This window comes from Exophiala aquamarina (genome assembly GCF_000709125.1).
Source record: "Exophiala aquamarina CBS 119918 chromosome Unknown aczIA-supercont1.4, whole genome shotgun sequence".
Lineage (NCBI taxonomy): Eukaryota > Fungi > Ascomycota > Eurotiomycetes > Chaetothyriales > Herpotrichiellaceae > Exophiala > Exophiala aquamarina.
This window is the reverse complement of record NW_013550584.1, coordinates 1,813,388-1,831,823: the sequence shown is the minus strand read 5'-3', so window position 1 is coordinate 1,831,823 and position 18,436 is coordinate 1,813,388. Positions and strand designations below refer to the sequence as shown.

The window sequence follows — 18,436 nt, the reverse complement described above, 5'->3', positions numbered from 1 at the left end:
GAGTTCCCAGAGGACACTTTTGAAACCCCAGCAAAAGAGCAACTCATGTAAAACAAACGGCTATCAGAATCAAGCGGGTCGTGGTGTTCCTAATAGGGATCCAGACTGTATCTAGATAATGTTGCCCAGGTACCCACCTCGATATCGTTCTCGGAACAATGTAATTAGTTGTCGTAGAGTCTCGTTGAGAGCCCAATCGAACCAACTGTCCGGATCTATATTTCCCCACGGCCCACACGCCGGTCAACGTGCAGTGTTGTAGCGTCCCAGAAGTCCGAAACTGGCCGGCCGTCAAACCCACAATCTCCTATGAAATCAGACAAGGCTTGCGTTCACGGCGAACACACCGTCCGCTTAAACGTTTTTGTTACATCCATGGCCTCTGTACCACTTGCGGTCAAAGCCAGGGACTCGAGGAACCAAAACGTAGTATGAGAGATCTTCCTCGGACAACATTTCTTATCAAAAGTGGCCACAGTAGATATCTGCTGACATGTGCTCGTCATGTAAATGTCTGGTCTTAAATATAAGGACCCACTGGTCCAAACCCATCCCCGTGTTCGACTCACGAGAAACCACACATACATCCAGCAGTCGTACGTCCATACGTCCCAAAAGACCAACTCTGCCTGCAACTAACCCGGGCCAGGGTCAAGCAAGCCCGAGCCTCCAAGCGCTCAACATGAGATCATCTTCAGTCATCAAACTCCATAGCTAATCATTCAGCTTTATGCTTGCTTCTCATTCTGCATGGCGCTTACAGTCTCGTCCGAGTCCGCCTTGACAACGACCTCAAAGACCTCGTCAGCTGTCCGCGGCGCGCGGACAGCATCAGCCACGGTCCTGAAAGACCTGACGGTCGCCGACCCAGATTCGTCGACTGATGCGCTAGGCTCCAATAACGTCCAACCCGCACGCTCGAATCTAGAGCGGATGTGTTCGCTGATGTTTGCGAAGCGGATCTCGAGCCTCTCGCCGCCATATTTCATAGCCTCGGTGAAGAAACCCTTGAGTGCAGAGGTGGCGGTGGTATCGATGTAGTTGACCCTCGAAAAGTCGAGCACGATCACGTAGATTGGTGGAAGATTCTGGCCCGCTGTCTTGGCCCTTTTCCGCAGTCTCGCGACTCGTCGCTCTCCCTCGACTGACCATGTCCGATCTGCCTCGGCGCCGTTTAGATTGCTGTACGCTGGCGCATGGTAAGTTTGCACAAGGTCGAAAATCGTCTTCCTCAGCCGGTGGGCATTGGGGAAAAAGAACGACTCATTGAATCGGAAGACCCGGGTGTCGGGGGGAATGTCCGAGGGCATGCCTCGCTCTGCATCCAATGAAGCCGTCAGTTCCGACCGAGACTCCACGCCCACGTGGGTGACGCGAAGGAAGACCTGGCGTAGGAGGCAATAAACCACGTTCCAAGCCACGGCACTACCGATCCCTATTTCGGTGCTGACAAAGAGGGAGACCCAAAAGGAGACCATGGCTGCGATAAAGTCGGCAAGCGACGTTTTCCAAAATTGGTAGTAGACCTTGGGCGTGCCAATAAGGGGCCAAATTGCGGTGATAATGATTGCAGCAAGAGTTGCTTTTGGAATCCAGTAAAGAGCACCGGTAAACTTATAAATGGACAGGATGACGAATGCCGTGGTGACGAAGCCAGACAGAGGTGATCTGACTTTACACTGAGAGTTCACTGCAGTCCTGGACATGGCGCCGCCAACGCCCATGGCGTTAAAGAACGAGTTGAAGAAGTTGGTGATACCGTAATAGCAAAGTTCCTGGCTGGCATCAGTAACATAATTGTTCCTGGCTCCAAAAGCTCGAGCAATGGCCAGATGTTCGACTGCAGATGCGATGAAAGCAGCGATACTACGACCAATGACTTTATTGATGAGATGTGTGTCCGGCATTTTTGGGCGAACGATGGTGCTCTTGGGGATTTTGCTGACGTCGAACAGGAAGTGCTTGGAGTCACGGTCTTTGTTGACGGCATAGCTGATGCCAGTGAACAAGAGAAGGGCGATGAAAGCACGGGTAATGGAAAGGAACCAGATGATTTTGTTCTTGGAGCCCCATTTTTCGCCAATCTTCTGGAGGAAGATCAACAAGACAACCCCGGCAAGCCCAATAGCTGCAGCTCGGCCGTTGCAGGTGCCAAGGTTTGTGAAGACATCATGGATGATGGTTGCTGTGCCGCTCCCGACGTTTTGTTCGCCAATCTAAAGAGGGTATCTCGAGTCAGCAGGCTGGTCCTGAGTACATATGAGTTGGCGGTCAACTTACGAGATTGGCAATTTGGCCTAGGCCGATGGTGATGGCCGCAGCGGAGATGAAGCCAGTAAGCACAGGAATGGAAATGAAATCTAGGATGAAGCCGAGCTTCAAAAATCCCAAAAGCAGGCCATACACTCCCATCATGAGAGCGACGGCTGAGGCGACAGCCTGCTCGGTGTAACCTTCTTTTGTGAGATCTTCGACCACATCAGCAGTGAGCAGACCGATCAGTGATGTGGGACCAGTGGAAAGATCTGTCGAAGACAATCAGTATGGCGTCAATTGAGCACATAACCATGAGCGTACCCTTGGAGGTTCCCATGAAGGCGTAAATTAGCGCAGGGAGCCAGCTGGACATCAGTCCGTATTGCACGGGGATAGTGGCAATCTTTGCGTAGGCAAGACTCTGGGGAATAAGCATGAGGGCCAGAGTCAAGCCAGCCACGAAATCATTCACGATCCACCGATAGTCATATTGAGGTAGCCACCCAATGATGGGGAATTTCTCCATGACGTACAGCAATGCCGCCGCTGGGGCAGCACGGAGCCCTCGAATGCCATAGTAGTGCACTCGGTTCCAGGTGACATCAGTGCGGATATCATCTTTGACCCTTTCGTAGATTTTCATGATGTTGAGCACTAGGCCGAAAGCCAAAGGAAAAGGAAAAGCGAAAGCGTTGTTCAAGTGAGAATCCGGATCTCCCGGAAGGAGTATCACAACACTGCGGAAGGGTAAATTGTTGGTGATGATGTAAATTGGAACATAGGAAGGGTGAGATGGGGGGGATATCGAGAGTTGTAATGTACTATGTAGTCGAGACGCTGCCCCTCTTGAGATCACCTCGTTGGGCGAGGCCGTGTCACAGTAGTTGGGAATATGTGCTGTGTAGTTGGTAGCCTAGCTAATCAAGCAACTGCATCTGGATCTCGAAACAAGCATGGACAAGCATGTCGACAAGAAGGATGGTTGATCTTGGAGAAGGCTACTGTTACATCCCTGTCGAATGGATTGTCGAATGCAGTGATGGATTCATGGGGTATCAAAATGCATAGAGGACATACAGCGTAGAGGTGTGTAGGACTGCCGCACGTGCCGGGGGCTGGCTGGGTGGCTGCTCGTAAGATAATCTAGATAAGGGTCCATGGATATCGCCGCCGTTGTGCGAACCGCCCCCACAATGCCAATTCTACCAAGCGCCTCGATTGTGGAGCTTGTCGTCAGCAAGCACCACCCTGGCAACTCGCTCTCCACAAATCAACATAGACAAACCCGGGGATTGTTATGCGGGGAGGGCTGTGGATGTGGATGTGGATGTGGATGGACCGCCCCTGTCGACTCCTCTACCGATCTCTTCGCAGTCTATCCAGTCGCATTCCAGGCCAACTGTTCCTTTCTCCGTCATTGCTTCAACCGCATAAACAATCTACCGCCAGTCGTTGCCCTCCCGTGGCCTACGTCGGTTGTCTGTGTTTCTAAAAGTACCAATATCACACAGCCCAGTCACCATGTATTTACGCAGCACTTCGGCCAGGAGATCCTGAGATGTTGGTAGATGGGAAGATCAAAGCGGCGCTGGAGCCAAGCTCGATACGACGCAGACTGATGCGTCATTTCCACGGTGTAAATAGTACTCCCCTCAAAAGACTACTATTTTTAGAGAACTCTATCGTCTTTGCGTCTGTGTTGCAAGCCTCGTCGCAAGACATCGTTACGTCAACCAGCAAGCCGGGTGTCCGGCTGAACGATCAAGCTGAGGCTGAGAGGGTACGAGATAATCCGTATTGCTGATGTAGGTGCACGGGCCTCATCCCGCTTCCTAGTATAGATGCGCGGAGGTACAGGTACAGCCCCTGACCAATCTATTGTATTAGAGATCAGAACTACTATATGGATGTAGCTCGGCTCTTGAGCCTGGAAACCTGTATTGCGTGTGGCTGGCTCGTAATGGTACATCGTACCATGTATGCAACTAGCACGATGCATGGGAAATTCACCACATGCAGTGAGTGGATGTGACTCACCAAAAAAGTCCCCTCTTGCAGCAATGGGAGGTGACAGGCGAGCTGACGACGTCCATGGCTGAAGCAACATGCTTGTGTCGCCAAGGCGAATGCTTAATAGTTTTGCTAGTATTCACCACAGGCTTTCGCCACGATCAATCCAGGATTGAAATCTTAGATGCAGCGAGTCAACGTTCTCAAGATCTAGCTAGCTAGCTAGTACTATGTCCTATTGTGCAAAGTGGCGATTCGTAACTCCAACAGAACCTTCCAGGCCGTATGGTGAAGCTGCGTCTTCTTGGGTTATATATATGTGCACAGTATACGAACTAAGCTGTCTCGTGGCTCTTGTCTATTAACCCCTTTTCATAGTACAAGCAGTCGAAATCGTGGCCGAACTCTTATTTGCTTGTGTATCATCTGCAGGGCAGCCGGCTGTCACATAAGCGAGTCAGATGACGGATTCAAGAACGATCCTCGCTTGCAAGACACAGAGTGTTCCGCTGCAAGTCGGGTACTCAAGCAGGGTAGATCAATATTGTGATATGTAATGCATGCTATTCATTACATAGTACTTTACTCAGAGGTCTCTCCAAACCTAGGTAGTTGCACTATTTCAAAGCTAGTGCATGAAACGGCTGTAGAGGCTAAGGCTAACTGGGGTGCTGGCATTCATCATCGTCCAGTCCACAGGCTGAACCTTTAACCATCGAAAGCATCGAAGCCACTGTCATATCACCGTCCTCGTTTATCAGTTGGAGTCGTGGTCGAGTACCAATTACCCGCGCGGATACCGGCATGCCCAGCATATTGATAAGGAGGCTGTTGCTGAATAGAGAGACACTATGTGTTTAGATCAGCGGCAAAGGAAACCTCAAGTTCTTCTCTCACAGACAGAGGAAATGATGATGGTGGCGATGATGAATCCATGCACCCAGTCATTGCCGAAGCATAGAAGTTCATAATAGACTGTAGCGATGTGCTCAGTCCTTGCCACCATGTTTAGGTTCGCCTAATTCTTCGGGCAGCCGTCACGCGTTAACATGAGCTAGTACACATTGAATAACCTTCGCTTCCACGTCACCCCAGTCGGTGCCAGCTGTGATTAACTATGAGGCGGACATTCCAAGAAGACAACTAACTGGTGTAGGGACCCGTGGACAAGAATGACAACGACCCCGGGAGCTTAATTGATGTGTGGAGAGCTCAGCGGCCCGTGAGACGGGGAAGAAAAGGGTCTCTTCCCTGGCGTCGCATGCCAACGATTCACTGTGTCTTTTTTGGCCAGCCGTTGAAACTTGGTGAAAGTTGCGGTAATCATGAGCCAGTGTCTGCTAGACGGTAAGCCTTATATAAACCTGGGACAAACACTTGGTAGTTCCTCCTTGGTTCCTGCCATAGGTTAGGATGTACCTTTTAGATGCCTTCTGCTACCACAGAATCTCAACACTAAGCTGCCCTTATTGACAAGTTAGCAGCGATGGCGGGGATAGCTGATTGTGATTTTCCTACCGAGTTCTGCAAATCGACAGCCGGAAACACAGCATTTCTCATTTTGCGCCGGTTGGTCGATGTATATGGCTCTGCGCCGATGCTAATTGTTCGGAAACTTTCAGGGCAAAAATTCAGTATGTGCCGTTCTCGTGGAGTGGTGCGCAAGTGTTAAAGTAATATGTAGAAGGAAGAATCCAAGCTGTGAGCACGTGGAACATACTATGGTACCTATATAGAGGAACGGAGGAATTTCTTGGCAGAAGGGACTAGCTACATCTCATCTAGCTCCCCAACTTAGTACGGCAAATATTATATTCGCGTCCCTCGTTTTCATCGCTTTCATCGCTCTCCTGTCAACCTACTGTCGTAAGATAGAGTAGATTATTTCTTACACTATACTTATATATTAGTTACTATGCTACATACAGCTTTAAATTACTCTAGATACTACGCCATATAGTAAATAAAGTATAAAGTACTACGTAATTACCTAACTACTTTACTATATATATATAGTATGTAATAAAAGTAAGCTTCGGTTTATTCAAACATATAATTAGGAATTACTAGGAAGTATACTATTTATTATAGTAGTAGTACTATTAGATATAAGTGAGTGCTTGAGAGTAGGCTAAATGGACTACGACAAAGACTAAAATAGGCTAGGCCAATTGTAAAATCAAGACTTATACACCCGATCCCTAGAATCAATCATGATCCAGACTCCACGTCGTTCACATGGCGATCACAACAGAAACGGGCATCAACACCCTTAAGACAAGGTTTGGTTTGATATGTAGACTTCAACATGGGACTTACCGAGCTTACAGGGGTATTCCTGGTGTTCAATACTAAGTACATATGTACTACTAAGTACTTGGTACACTATGTACTAACTATACATAGTAGTGCGCAAGAGGTCAAGGTGTGGTTAAGTCACTTCAAGTCCGAAAGCCCTGCACCTGGGTGTTGACGCTCGTCTGACACTTGGTTTCGCAACACCTCTGTTCTAGCTTGCGCTGCGAGGAGAAGCATTCTTCGAGGCAACTTACTACGTAAAGTAAGTACTGTCGACGTGCGAGATGTGCGATGGGAGCTTAGCATGAGGCAACCAGCGTATGGAGGCGGGGCGGGGGAGCGTCATACGTACATAGTATCTAGTAGTAGCTCTCTATGAGCAACCCATGTTCAAAGTGTTTCAAACGAGATATACAAGTCAAAGTGCGAGCACATTAGGACTGGCCGGGCGGTGTAGAGAGACAACCTGAGTGAGTTCTCGATGATATATATGTATATACCTATTGACTACTTGATGAGGTACATTTGTACTATTCACTTAACCTATAATAAGTACTTTACTTCGTCCTACTACTATTACCTCTATTGGGGGGTGGTGAATGGCAGGTCTTGGCATTGTGAAGATTACATCACTCGCTGCATGTGATTCGCTCCTGCCACATCCTCGAAATGCCTCGGTTGGAACTTACGCGCACGATAAACCCCATCACCAAGTGCATACATACTATGTATTAGTACTACGTGACTACATACTACATATGTCAACTGTTGACATAGTACTTATTATTATCGGTGTACAGAGTCGTAAGCAATTATCAGCACCCACGTATACTAATAATAGTTATTTAATAATATACGTGCCGAGGACTTCACACAAAGTTACCTAGATTCTACCATAAATTCGACTGCCAGTGTGCAGACCTCACAGAAGATGCCAGCAGACACATTATGGCCAGTAAAAAAGGCAACCCTGTCGCCTCCGACACTTCCCTCTCTTGCGAGCGCTATCGCAGCTGGACTGTGTTCCAATTTCGCACAGTCTTCTTGCTCAGTTGCGACGCCACCAGATCTGACTCTCAAGCCCTTTCATCTCGCAGCATCGGGTTTGGCTGGTGCCACGCGGGTAGTTGATGTTGGAGGGCCTCCTCACCTTCAGCCAACTCCCGACCTTAGCAAGGAATATGATCTGCTTTCAATCTCCCAGCAGGTTGGCATGAACCAATCGACGGGCTTCATGCTAGGTGCTGGGGCAGGACCTTTCCATGTCCTCGGACAAAACTCTGAGCTGATGCCCAACTTCGCCTATGGAACAGCTGCTGGGTCAGATCAAACTCGCAATCGCACCCATTATGCAAAGATCACCTCTTCGAATGATGTCGCCTGCTGCCAGCTTCCTGATAGCACCGGCTTTGGGCTAATGTGTAATCTCTTTTGTTCAGATGGTCTCCCTGGACCATGTCTCCACATCACTGCCAAATCCCGAGTTGGTCCGCTTAACTTCACCGAGACGATCCAAGACGCACTCAAATCGACATTCGGAGACCAGCTCATTTCCCTGGGTGGCGTCTTCCTCATAAAGCAGGGCAAAGCGAACCTCCATGTTATGCCGGATTTTCTATCACGGCCTTTCGGGTCGCGGAAAGAAGTGGAAGAATGGTTGCGCTATTTCGATATGCAATTCAACCAGGAAGACCCCTTGATCTGTCTCAGTGTCTTGCATTCGGGAAATGATGGAGGGATGGACTTGAGGATGGAGCACACGCATTGTTTCACTGTTAGCACTGATGGTGATGAGAATATGTCGACCGAAAAAGGTGGGCATTATCACTATGACCTCGAATCGACAAAGGGGGAAATTGAATACGAGGGATGGTTCAATGTTGCTGAGCTGCTATATCGGGTTGATCAACCTTGAGAATTGATACCTATTGCAATTATCTAGATACATATCTGTGTGTTGTATTATGTAGGCAGTCTTTCGAGAGCTCTTCACCACATGATGCTCTGCAGAGCCTTACTAGGTCTTTCTTCACCTGATGCCCTGCAAAATTGCACTTGTAGCTTCGTGGGTCGTTTACCAGCGTCAAAAATACATAGTACATATTGGTGTGAAGGTCGGCCGCAACAGACCCTATGAGTAGACGAATTGGTGAGTAGCTGTTTGGGCATACTTCTGAAAACCCAGAGCGTCACAATCCACTTTTTTTTCTCCCATACATCAGTCACCCACTCTCCCATGGGAGTACCGATATTGGTTGACAAATGCGGGCAGTATCACTGCCGCTGCCTTTGCTTCGGAGGGTTACTTAGATCACATTCAAGTTTTTGAGAGGAAGAGCAGTCCTGGTGGAACCGGGCCGTACATACAGGTATCATTTGTGCTAACGATGTTACATAAATGCAAAAAAGGGATACGTCCCTGATTCATGACCAGATCTCAAGCTTCAGCATGGTGCAGGAATCATTATTTTAGGACCCGTAGAAGCTGATTCAACTCTCCGGGGCTCCTGTCCACTTGCTCAGAACGACATTTCCAACAGAACAAGAGCGATTCAATAGGACATCAATCTATGGCAGTTGAAACTCGCTACCAATGTCCCCGAAATTGCCATTTCTTTCTCGGATAAGCTGTTTTCACATGGCTCATTCCCACCCCAATGGGTTCCAAGACAATTTATACTGGATATATTTAGCCAGCCATTCTCACAGCACAGAACGGATTCCTTACTCAACTTAGACACCAAGGTTGAGGATGTGAAAAGACTACCCGGGTGACAGACAGGTATTGAGTCACACCTTGGCGTTATGACGCAGTCAAAGATGTACATGGTACATAATTTGTTAGTATATGGGTGGTGGTGACAAGAAGAATTCGAAGCCGTGGTGATCGCCAATGGTCATTATGCAGCCCTCTATGTAAGCCTAAACATGACCCCTATCCACAGCCCATATGACCCTATGCCATTCTAGGGATAATAGTCGTGCGGCGAATACTTAAGTATATTCCGCTCCGTCGAATATCAAGCATTCATACTTGCACAAGTCTTCTCAAACAGAAACACTTGCGAATTTCCTCCCAAGAAGGAGCAGGAGCCATGGGGCAGAGACCAGTGGTAGCTGGTGATCTGCGAGAAGCGCGAATGCCATGACATCGCATGAGGAAACCGTGAAACTCTAGGCGGGCTGCGAAGCCTTTTTGAGTTGGCAGTTCCTCCTAGTTTGGAAGGGTGGGGAAGATGCCCTCCAGCGTTGGATGACGAGACCAGGTGGGCGATCGAGCATTTGCGGAAATACTATATGTACTACCCAGAACCTGGCCGCCCATGCCAGTCGTAGGATACTTGGCCCTAATCACAGCGCTCAGGCACCATGGAATAAATCACACTGTATATATTAAGTAGGATAGTAAGTGACGAGGCTGAGAGATAAAGGGGTGGCCTTGGCACTAGCGCTTTGTAGAGATTAGGATGGTGGGAGGTAAATGGAAAAGCATTAAGGTTAGATAAATACTATGTATAATATCGCACATTTCTTTGGGCCTTGATGTCTTAAAAAAAGTATAGTCCTGAGTGTGTTGGCCAGAATACAAGCGCACTTGCAGTTTAGAAAGCATCAGGAAGCACAGTTGATCAGTGCTTGAGAGCCACTGCGGATGTCTTTGAGACCAACCCAGCACATATGTCCTTGTAGAAGAGTACGGTCGAAGCTCGTGTAAGCTATGTGTGTTCCTCAATGGCACTCTCTATGTGTGCGGTGAAAGCCCTAGATCATTTATCCGCCGGATTTATTGATCGTTTCTTCATATGCGAGTAGTGCCCTACTACTGCTTAAAAGATGAAATTTCCCCTGGGTCAAGTTAGATCATACCTGTCGCTGAATCGAAGGCCGCATGACTCAATATTGTCTTTGCGACGGAAAAGAGCGCCTAAGGCGGTGCGAGTGATCTCAAAACCGAAGGGCTGTCGTTCCTCGAGGCCGAAGGATCCCGGGAGACCCGACACGGTAGAGAAGCGTTCGTTCGAACTCGCCTAAGCAGTTTGTCTTAGGCCCTACCTCTCGAAATGAGCTCACTCCCCTAGTCTTTTCGAGCCCGGATAAACAAGTAAGGGTAAGTATTTGATCGCTCTCCTGTTTTCGGAGGCACCTGAACGGTGGGTGGTGGGTGGCTGACGCGAACGATAAGCACTTAGTCAGCGATATTGAGGAAATATGAGCCTGGTACTTGTTGCTCCGCAGATGGATCTCTACAGCAACCCGCGCTTTTGCTCTCTTCGAGCGGAGAAATGCCGCCCTTTGTTCCCTTTGGGATTGAATAATTTTCCTCTATCAACACTGTTGGAATTAGAGCTGACTGATCTTCAAAGCAGCCCAGGCAAGGAATGACCAGGAAAGGGTAAACTCCGATGTGGGCGTCGAGGCCGGAAAATTCCTGCAACTAGTATGGTCCGGGGGAGACTTACCGTCATACCTTCGCTCCTGGATCACTTAATCTCGTACCCGTACGGATCCTCGCTGATGCTAACATTCATAAGGGTCTCTTATTGTATGGCTAGCCTGCTGAGAGCGACTAAGTTTTCTGATAGCTATCTAAGATTCTCGCAAGGTTTTCCAGACCAGGACATGCCGGAGCAGTAATTTGTCAGAGACATCAGACAGCGGAGAAACGAGGATAGTGATAGATTTAGCCAGAGAGCCATCCAGGATTTTGATACTGCCAAGAGTTCTTTTCACGAATGCGTTACGAGGGCTATGGTTGTTCCTGAACTTCGAGTATCGATACTGGTACCGAGTGAAAGATCCAATCACGCTTGGACATTATCATTTGGGTAAGGCTTCAACCTGACTAGCATTATCCGAATTTCGTGAATGACGAATGCGGCTACGACGGGTGTTCCAGACAAGACGCCTACTGGTTTTGTAACATGAAGCGGTAGTTCTGAATTCTTGGAGCCTCGGCTCAGGCATCTTGGAACTATCGGATGGCTGTCTCAAATCAGCGGCCGACATGGAGTGCCTGGTAAAGTCGACTGGAAAGCCTGGTTAGGCAGGCATTATTGCACTTTGTCGAGAATTTGAGAATATCGCGAGATCGAAATCGGGGTTGCATATCCAGATGTGTTACTTGGAGGATGGGATAGCCTACACACCATGCCTGGAGCCTTGGCTTCCGATCAAGTAAAAACCCGTCGGATCCTTGCGCTCGCCAATGAAAACGCAACATGGATGCAACTGGGAGGTTCCACGTTCCCCTTGATACCGGCTAATAGGCCCTTGGAAGCGTGTTGTGACTGATCTTAAATACCCGCCATCGACCTCCGCACCGTTGCTGGGCACGGGGAAGTCGCTGAGTGTTAATCCAGGAACCAGGGAATGAAAGGTAAAAAAGGTATTCGAGTTTCAAGAGTTCCATATCATGTTTCTGGATGATGATGTTGTTGGAAACTCTGAACCTCACCATGTATTTGTGACCCCACTGTGCCAGATCAAGCTACCGATAATCCCATGAAATGTGCCTGATATCGAAATCCATCCACTATTCAGCCGGGCGGACTTCCACAAACAGCAATACCACTTGATAGATCGACGAGACACCGCCAAACTGCCAGTTGAATTGGAAAGCGTTGAAGTTAGTCCACCGCCTACCGGCCGTTTTCCCTTTGCCTACTGCTGCCTGGTACATTCTACAGCCATATCAACCAACCTGGACCTGCTGCTCTCCTCGACCAAGAGAGCCAGCCAGCCCGCCCCTGTCAGGTCGTCGAAGACGTTAGACATCTCCTAATATGTTACTTTCCAAGGATAACGTGTTGCACTTTACATATGATTCGGAGCTCGTACAGATTGAGGCTTGGGGGCCGAACGCTTTTCGAGTTCGAGCCACCAAATTTCACACCTTGCCAGCCGACAAGTGGGCTTTGATAGAAACCCCTCCACCAGCCACACCATCAATAACTATAAAGGAAGACCATGCCACAATTGCCAACGGCAATATCGAGGCAACTATTTCCTCCAAGGGCAAAATCGTCATCAAGAATGCCAAAGGGGAGCTCTTGCTTGAGGAATATGCGCGCAACCGGAACGACCTCTCCGACCCAAAATGCAGTTCTCTCAATGTCGAAGGAAGAGAATTCAAGCCTTTGCTTGGAGGTGACTATCATCTCACCTATCGGCTGGAGTCAATTGATCCCAAGGAAAAATTATACGGTATGGGCCAATATCAACAGCAATTTCTTGACCTGAAGGGACTTGATCTGGAGATGGCACAACGGAATTCCCAAGCAAGCGTTCCCTTCATGTTGTCGAGCCTAGGATACGGGTTTCTTTGGAATAACCCTGCCGTAGGCCGAGCAGTTCTCGGAAAGAACACAATGAGTTTCGAGGCCTTGTCTACTAAAGTCCTCGACTACTGGATCGTATGCGCCGACACTCCCGCTCAAATCGTCGAGGCATATGCAGATGTCACGGGGAAAGTCCCTATGATGCCCGAGTATGGACTAGGTTTCTGGCAGTGTAAACTGCGATACCAAACACAAGAAGAGCTGTTGGACGTCGCACGGGAGTACAAGAAGAGGAATCTGCCACTTGATGTCATAGTTGTGGACTTTTTTCACTGTAGGTTGAAACCCAATGCCAAAACTCTCGTGTTCTAACCAGCAACACCAACAGGGCCAAAGCAGGGAGAATGGAAGTTTGATCCTACATACTGGAAAGACCCCGGTGAGTCTGCCATGCGAAGGTTACTTTCTACGTGGAAAGAGTCGCCTGTCCTGCCACCAACAGCCTCCGATTTTGCCTTTGCACCTCCCTGCACCTCTAGCCCGAAGCTTAGATTCGAGAGTAATCTTCTTGGTCCTCCTGTCTCTGCATTTGAAAAGAAACCTGTCGTGAAAATCGAAGAGTTCGAAGATATGATGAGCTGAGTGTTTTCAATCTTCCAACACAGACGCCATGATCAAGGAGCTGCAATCGATGAACATCGAGCTCCTGGTTTCAATTTGGCCCACGGTCGATAAGACGTCGGAAAACTTCAAACATATGCTCGAGCACGGCCTGCTCATCCGGCAGGATCGCGGCCTTCGAACCTCGATGGATTTCCAAGGCGACACGATCCATGCCGACTTCACGAATCCTGAAGCGAGAGATTTTGTCTGGAAGGTAGCCAAGAAGAATTACTATGACAAAGGGGTCAAGTTGTTCTGGCTGGACGAAGCGGAACCAGAATATAACGTGTATGACTTTGATGTCTACCGCTATCACAGCGGAAGTGTGCTCAGCACGGGCAACGCGTATCCGGTTGAGTACGCGAAGGCGTTCTATGAGGGCATGACAAATGATGGAAAGCAAGAAAATGTCGTAAACCTCATCCGTTGTGCATGGGCTGGAAGCCAGCGATACGGGGCGCTGTTGTGGAGCGGTGATATTGCGAGCAGTTGGAAGGCCTTCAAGGATCAATTTGCAGCAGGTCTAAACGTTGGGATCGCGGGATTGCCCTGGTGGACTACGGATATCGGTAAGTAACAGACCCCTCTGCATGCCAGTCTCCCAAAGATCCAATGCTGACAACGAGCGAAAGGTGGCTTCCTCGGCGGCAATCCAACATATCCAGAGTTTCGTGAGCTGTGCACACGATGGTTTCAATATGGTAAGTAAGCTGCCATTCCAATGGCTGAATATTCTTCAACATGGAGCTCATCCTGACCAAATCGTCTGACAGGCTGCTTCTGCCCAGTCTTCAGACTCCATGGCGACCGAGAGCCGCAGCAGCCGCAACAGGGCACTACCGGCGGTGCAACATGTCTCTCTGGCGCTCCCAACGAGATCTGGTCGTTCGGCGAGGAATCCTACGAGATTATGAAGAAGTATCTCCACTTGCGCGAGAAGCTTCGGCCTTATATCCGTGAGGTCATGAAGCAGGCACACGAGAAGGGTTCACCAGTCATCAGAACCCTCTTCTACGAGTTCCCACAGGACAAACAGTGCTGGGAGGTTGACGATCAGTACTTCTTTGGTCACAGGTACCTTGTTGCGCCGGTGTTGAATGCGGGTCAATCTAAGAGGGAGGTGTATTTGCCGAAGGGTGCGAAGTGGAAGAGGTTTGACGACGGGGAGGTGAAGAATGCTGAGGAGCTGGAGGGTGGGAAGGTTGTTGAGGTCGAGTGTCCTTTGGCAGTTATGCCCGTATTTGAGAGAGTTTGAAGAGGACATCCTGCCTTTCAGGGTGTACATAGTATTGGTCTCTCCTCCTGTACAGGTGCGACATCAACTCGGCACGGCATTGTTAGCGAGAGACTCCATTGTTGCAGGTGAGCAAAAGTCCTGCTAGTATAAGAGACTCAATGGTAGCCAATATATGAGAGCACTATTCCTCTAGCAGGACAACTAATATTGACCATCTCGCTGTGTTTGCAATCCTAAGCGCAAACGCTAGATACACAGCTTGTAAAAAGCACACAGGGCATCGCTCTCAAGCCCAGCCAACGATCGCTCATCCGACGGCGTTTTGATGTTCTATTCAGCTTTCCAACACTGTCGCTTGTGACATGATTTTCTTTCCCCATCCCAGTCCTAGGTTGATGCAATTATCAATAGCGAAGATAGTCATCAATGTCATTCGTATCCGATCAAGCCATTGGCTTGCTTCTGACTGTCAGGTCGTCAAGCACATCCGCAGTGCCCCCATCGCCTCTCTTTGTTTCAGCAACCTTGAAGGATGTTCCTGCGCCACCGACGTCAAGCCCCTTTTCTGCACGCTCGTACGCCTTGTCTGACCGGTCTGTCAAGATCTTCAAGTCCGATTCACTAAGGATCGCACCAGTGCCATCCGTATGCGGGATATCGTACTTCTCGAAATCTTCGTTTGCGAGAGCACCTTTCAATTCTTCCGCATCCGTGCCAGAAAGGCCTTGGGTGCTAGATAGAAGAGATTTGAATTTGCCCTTTTGAATAACCAGTTTCTCTAGTTTGCGCTTACCGTCTGCTTTGTATAGGAGGGTCTCTTCCACCGTACCTCGAGTTGCCAAACGGTAGACGATGACCGGTTTCGTTTGGCCAATTCGATGGGCACGATCCATAGCCTGTAAATCCTGCTGAGGGTTCCAGTCTGAATCGAATAAAATGACTGTGTCGGCCGCCGTCAGATTGATGCCTTGCCCACCAGCTCTTGTGGACAGGAAGAACACGTTGTATGATTTGTCAACGTTGAAATTCGTGATCTGTGTGTAGCGATCCTCTTGCGCAACTGACCCATCAATCCGGCATGCCTTCCAACCGCGAAGCTCGACTGCATAAGTCTCCAGGATGTCCAGGGTCGTCTTGAATTGACTGAAGATTAGAACTTTGTGACCCAGCTTGAACAGCCGTGGCAAAAGGGTGTCCAGAAGCAATATCTTGCCAGACGAAGTGATCAAACTCTCATCAACCTGGGGATAATCACCAGACTCTTCTTCTGCCACGGTAGTTGGCTTCCATGGCCAATAGAAGTTGTGTGGACTATTACAGGCAAGTCGGGCCTGCATAATAGGGTTTTGTAGTTTCTTTGACGAGATCTCCTTCTTAGCCAACTTGAGCGTCTGAGCACGTTCTAGCTCCTCAGCCTCATCTGAGGATATGTCTTGAGAGTCTGCTGTTGGTGACGCTCTGTCGAGACTGACGTTGTCATTTCCCATTTCTATTTCTAGGAGTCGAGCATGGAATTCTCGATCTGTTACATCCCGATAACTCATTCTTGCTGTTTTGCGGCCCCCCCTTCTTGAAGCGGCTGATCTAACTGAAGCTGGCGTGGATTCGCGACTCTGTTTAACGCTTTTTGCAGGTGTTGATCGTCCACTCCCATTTGCTTTGCGCTTGAGGGAAGTGCTGCGACTTTTGGCTTCAATGCGCTCAACAGCTTTGCCCTCGAGATACGTCCGGCTTGTTCCAGACAATATTTCCCGGTATAGGTCCTTCTGTTCAGGTGTAAGAGGCGCGTAAAGGATATATTCTCGTTTCTTGGGCAAGGATGACTCCACATCGGTCTTTACTCGTCGAAGGAGGAAAGGCTTCAAGATCGCATGCATTGTAGAAACCAGATTGCTTTTTCTCTTGACATTTTTGCCCTCGACCTTGTCCTCGAGCACGCTAGAGAAATCAAACCATCTCTCGAAACTATCGAGATCGTTGAACACTTCTGGTAACAGAAAATGTAGTAGTGACCAGAGTTCAGCAATGTTGTTTTGCAGCGGGGTGCCGGTGATCAGAAGTCGATTGGCAGAATTGTATGTCATCAGTTCCTTGATCAATTTACAGTTCATGTTCTTCAGCCGATGTCCTTCATCGACAATAATATATCGCCACTGATAGTTACCTAAGAATTTCCTGTCGTTCATGCATATCTCATAGCTAGTGACAACAATGGGAAACTCAGGCTGACTCTGGTGGGACATCTTCATACTCTTCCTCCGCATTTGCTCTCTTTCGTCTTTGCTTCCGTGGTATAAGATTGTGTTTATCGTTGGAGTCCAGCGCTTGAACTCTTCGACCCAATTTCTGACTGTACTGAGAGGTGCTGCAATCAAGAAAGGGCCTGCGATGTTATGCTCTCTGAAAAAGGCAATCATCGAGATGGCTTGCAGAGTCTTTCCAAGGCCCATCTCATCCGCAAGAATACCACAGAGACCGTTCATCCACAGTGACTTGAGCCACTCTAGACCTTCAAGTTGATATTGCTTCATTTGACCACCAGTCACAAGCTTCGGCTGGTCTGTTGCGATGAGATCCTGAGCACCAAGGCCCTCACCTTCGTATTCGTCTGCGGCTTCGGCAAGAGCTTCTTGTACGGAAGGGCCCTTTGAGTTAACATCAATGGTTGTAGATCCAAAATAGTCAGTGATGTTTTTCCTTGCTGAAATAGTGGTCTTGGTAGCTTTTGGCTTGCCCCTTCGTGTTTTCTGTGCATCTTCTTTGGTTGGTGGATAGACTTGCTCTGTCCCAGCTCTTGTTGACTTCCTGGTAGCAATCTTAGGTTGCGCTGCTTTCGCCTCATTGTTCTGCTTCTTTGCAGCAGTGCGGCGGGCCGCTTCCTGATTTTGTTTTTGCTGTTGCTTCATTTTATCGGCCATGATGGCGACAAATACGGAGCTAGTCTGCAATAACTTTGTGAGGGCCCTGGATTTGTGGTCGACAGTGTCATCGTCGTCATTGTCGTCATCTTCAACGTCCATCTCCTTCTCCGTGACAATATCTCTTTCTTCTACCTCCACTTTCGTTTCCGTGGGGCTGTCTTGCAGAGGAGATGAAGGAGGTGTATCATCATTTGAAGACATGTCTGCTGCGATAGAAGAAGAACTGGTTGATTGTCTGCTCATTCTCACCCATGCGATAATGTGATTGATTGATCGTGAGGTGGCGGCGAATGCGGTTGCTTGGTCACAGTGATCCGTTGGTCATTGACAGGGAGAGGCGAGGCACGAGGTAATGTAAGGAACAACCAAGATCAAGTGAAGGTCGCATCAGTTTATGGTGAAAACTAAACAAACCCCTGTGCCTAAGGCAGCAGTGAGCGAAAGTAAAGGATTGGTTGTTGAGGGAGGGTGCCTGCGAAAGAATCCCTGAGCCCTTGCCATTCCGTCATAGATTTTATGTTTTAGGAAGAGACGCGTCTTCGAATATTTCATCACGCGTCGTGTCAATTTCGCGATGCACTTTCAACATTGGGAGAAATCGTTTGCGCATTTGCTATTACTCCGTCAAAATACATAATCATTAATACATCCTCAGGCTGAATTTGTGATTGTTCAGTGGCTATATCCCAGCTCGGTGGATTCGCTGATGCGTTCCTAATTCGTCGGCTCATCTACTCTTTATTTCTCGATGACAAACACAAGGAGTGCAACAC

The 18,436-nt window shown here is 48.6% G+C and overlaps 4 protein-coding genes across 4 annotated transcripts; 2 read left to right on the top strand and 2 right to left on the bottom strand.

Moving 5' to 3' along the window:
- Positions 1–728: 728 nt before the first annotated feature.
- Positions 729–2,899, bottom strand: A1O9_05765 (uncharacterized protein; the record flags this gene model as incomplete). The annotated part of the gene is made up of 3 exons (XM_013404980.1): positions 729–2,216; positions 2,281–2,525; positions 2,578–2,899. 3 exons carry the CDS (start codon positions 2,897–2,899, stop codon positions 729–731), a joined length of 2,055 nt encoding a protein of 684 aa, XP_013260434.1.
- A 4,596-nt stretch (positions 2,900–7,495) lies between these two features.
- On the top strand, positions 7,496–8,479 carry A1O9_05764 (uncharacterized protein; the record flags this gene model as incomplete). Its single annotated transcript, XM_013404979.1, has 1 exon — positions 7,496–8,479. The coding sequence occupies one exon, from the start codon at positions 7,496–7,498 to the stop codon at positions 8,477–8,479; it is 984 nt and encodes a 327-aa protein (XP_013260433.1).
- Positions 8,480–12,347: 3,868 nt separating this feature from the next.
- Positions 12,348–14,760, top strand: A1O9_05763 (alpha-D-xyloside xylohydrolase; the record flags this gene model as incomplete). The annotated part of the gene is made up of 5 exons (XM_013404978.1): positions 12,348–13,176; positions 13,231–13,281; positions 13,508–14,074; positions 14,138–14,206; positions 14,279–14,760. 5 exons carry the CDS (start codon positions 12,348–12,350, stop codon positions 14,758–14,760), a joined length of 1,998 nt encoding a protein of 665 aa, XP_013260432.1.
- Positions 14,761–15,185: 425 nt separating this feature from the next.
- On the bottom strand, positions 15,186–17,864 carry A1O9_05762 (uncharacterized protein; the record flags this gene model as incomplete). The annotated part of the gene is made up of 1 exon (XM_013404977.1): positions 15,186–17,864. One exon carries the CDS (start codon positions 17,862–17,864, stop codon positions 15,186–15,188), a length of 2,679 nt encoding a protein of 892 aa, XP_013260431.1.
- Between the last annotated feature and the right edge of the window lie 572 nt (positions 17,865–18,436).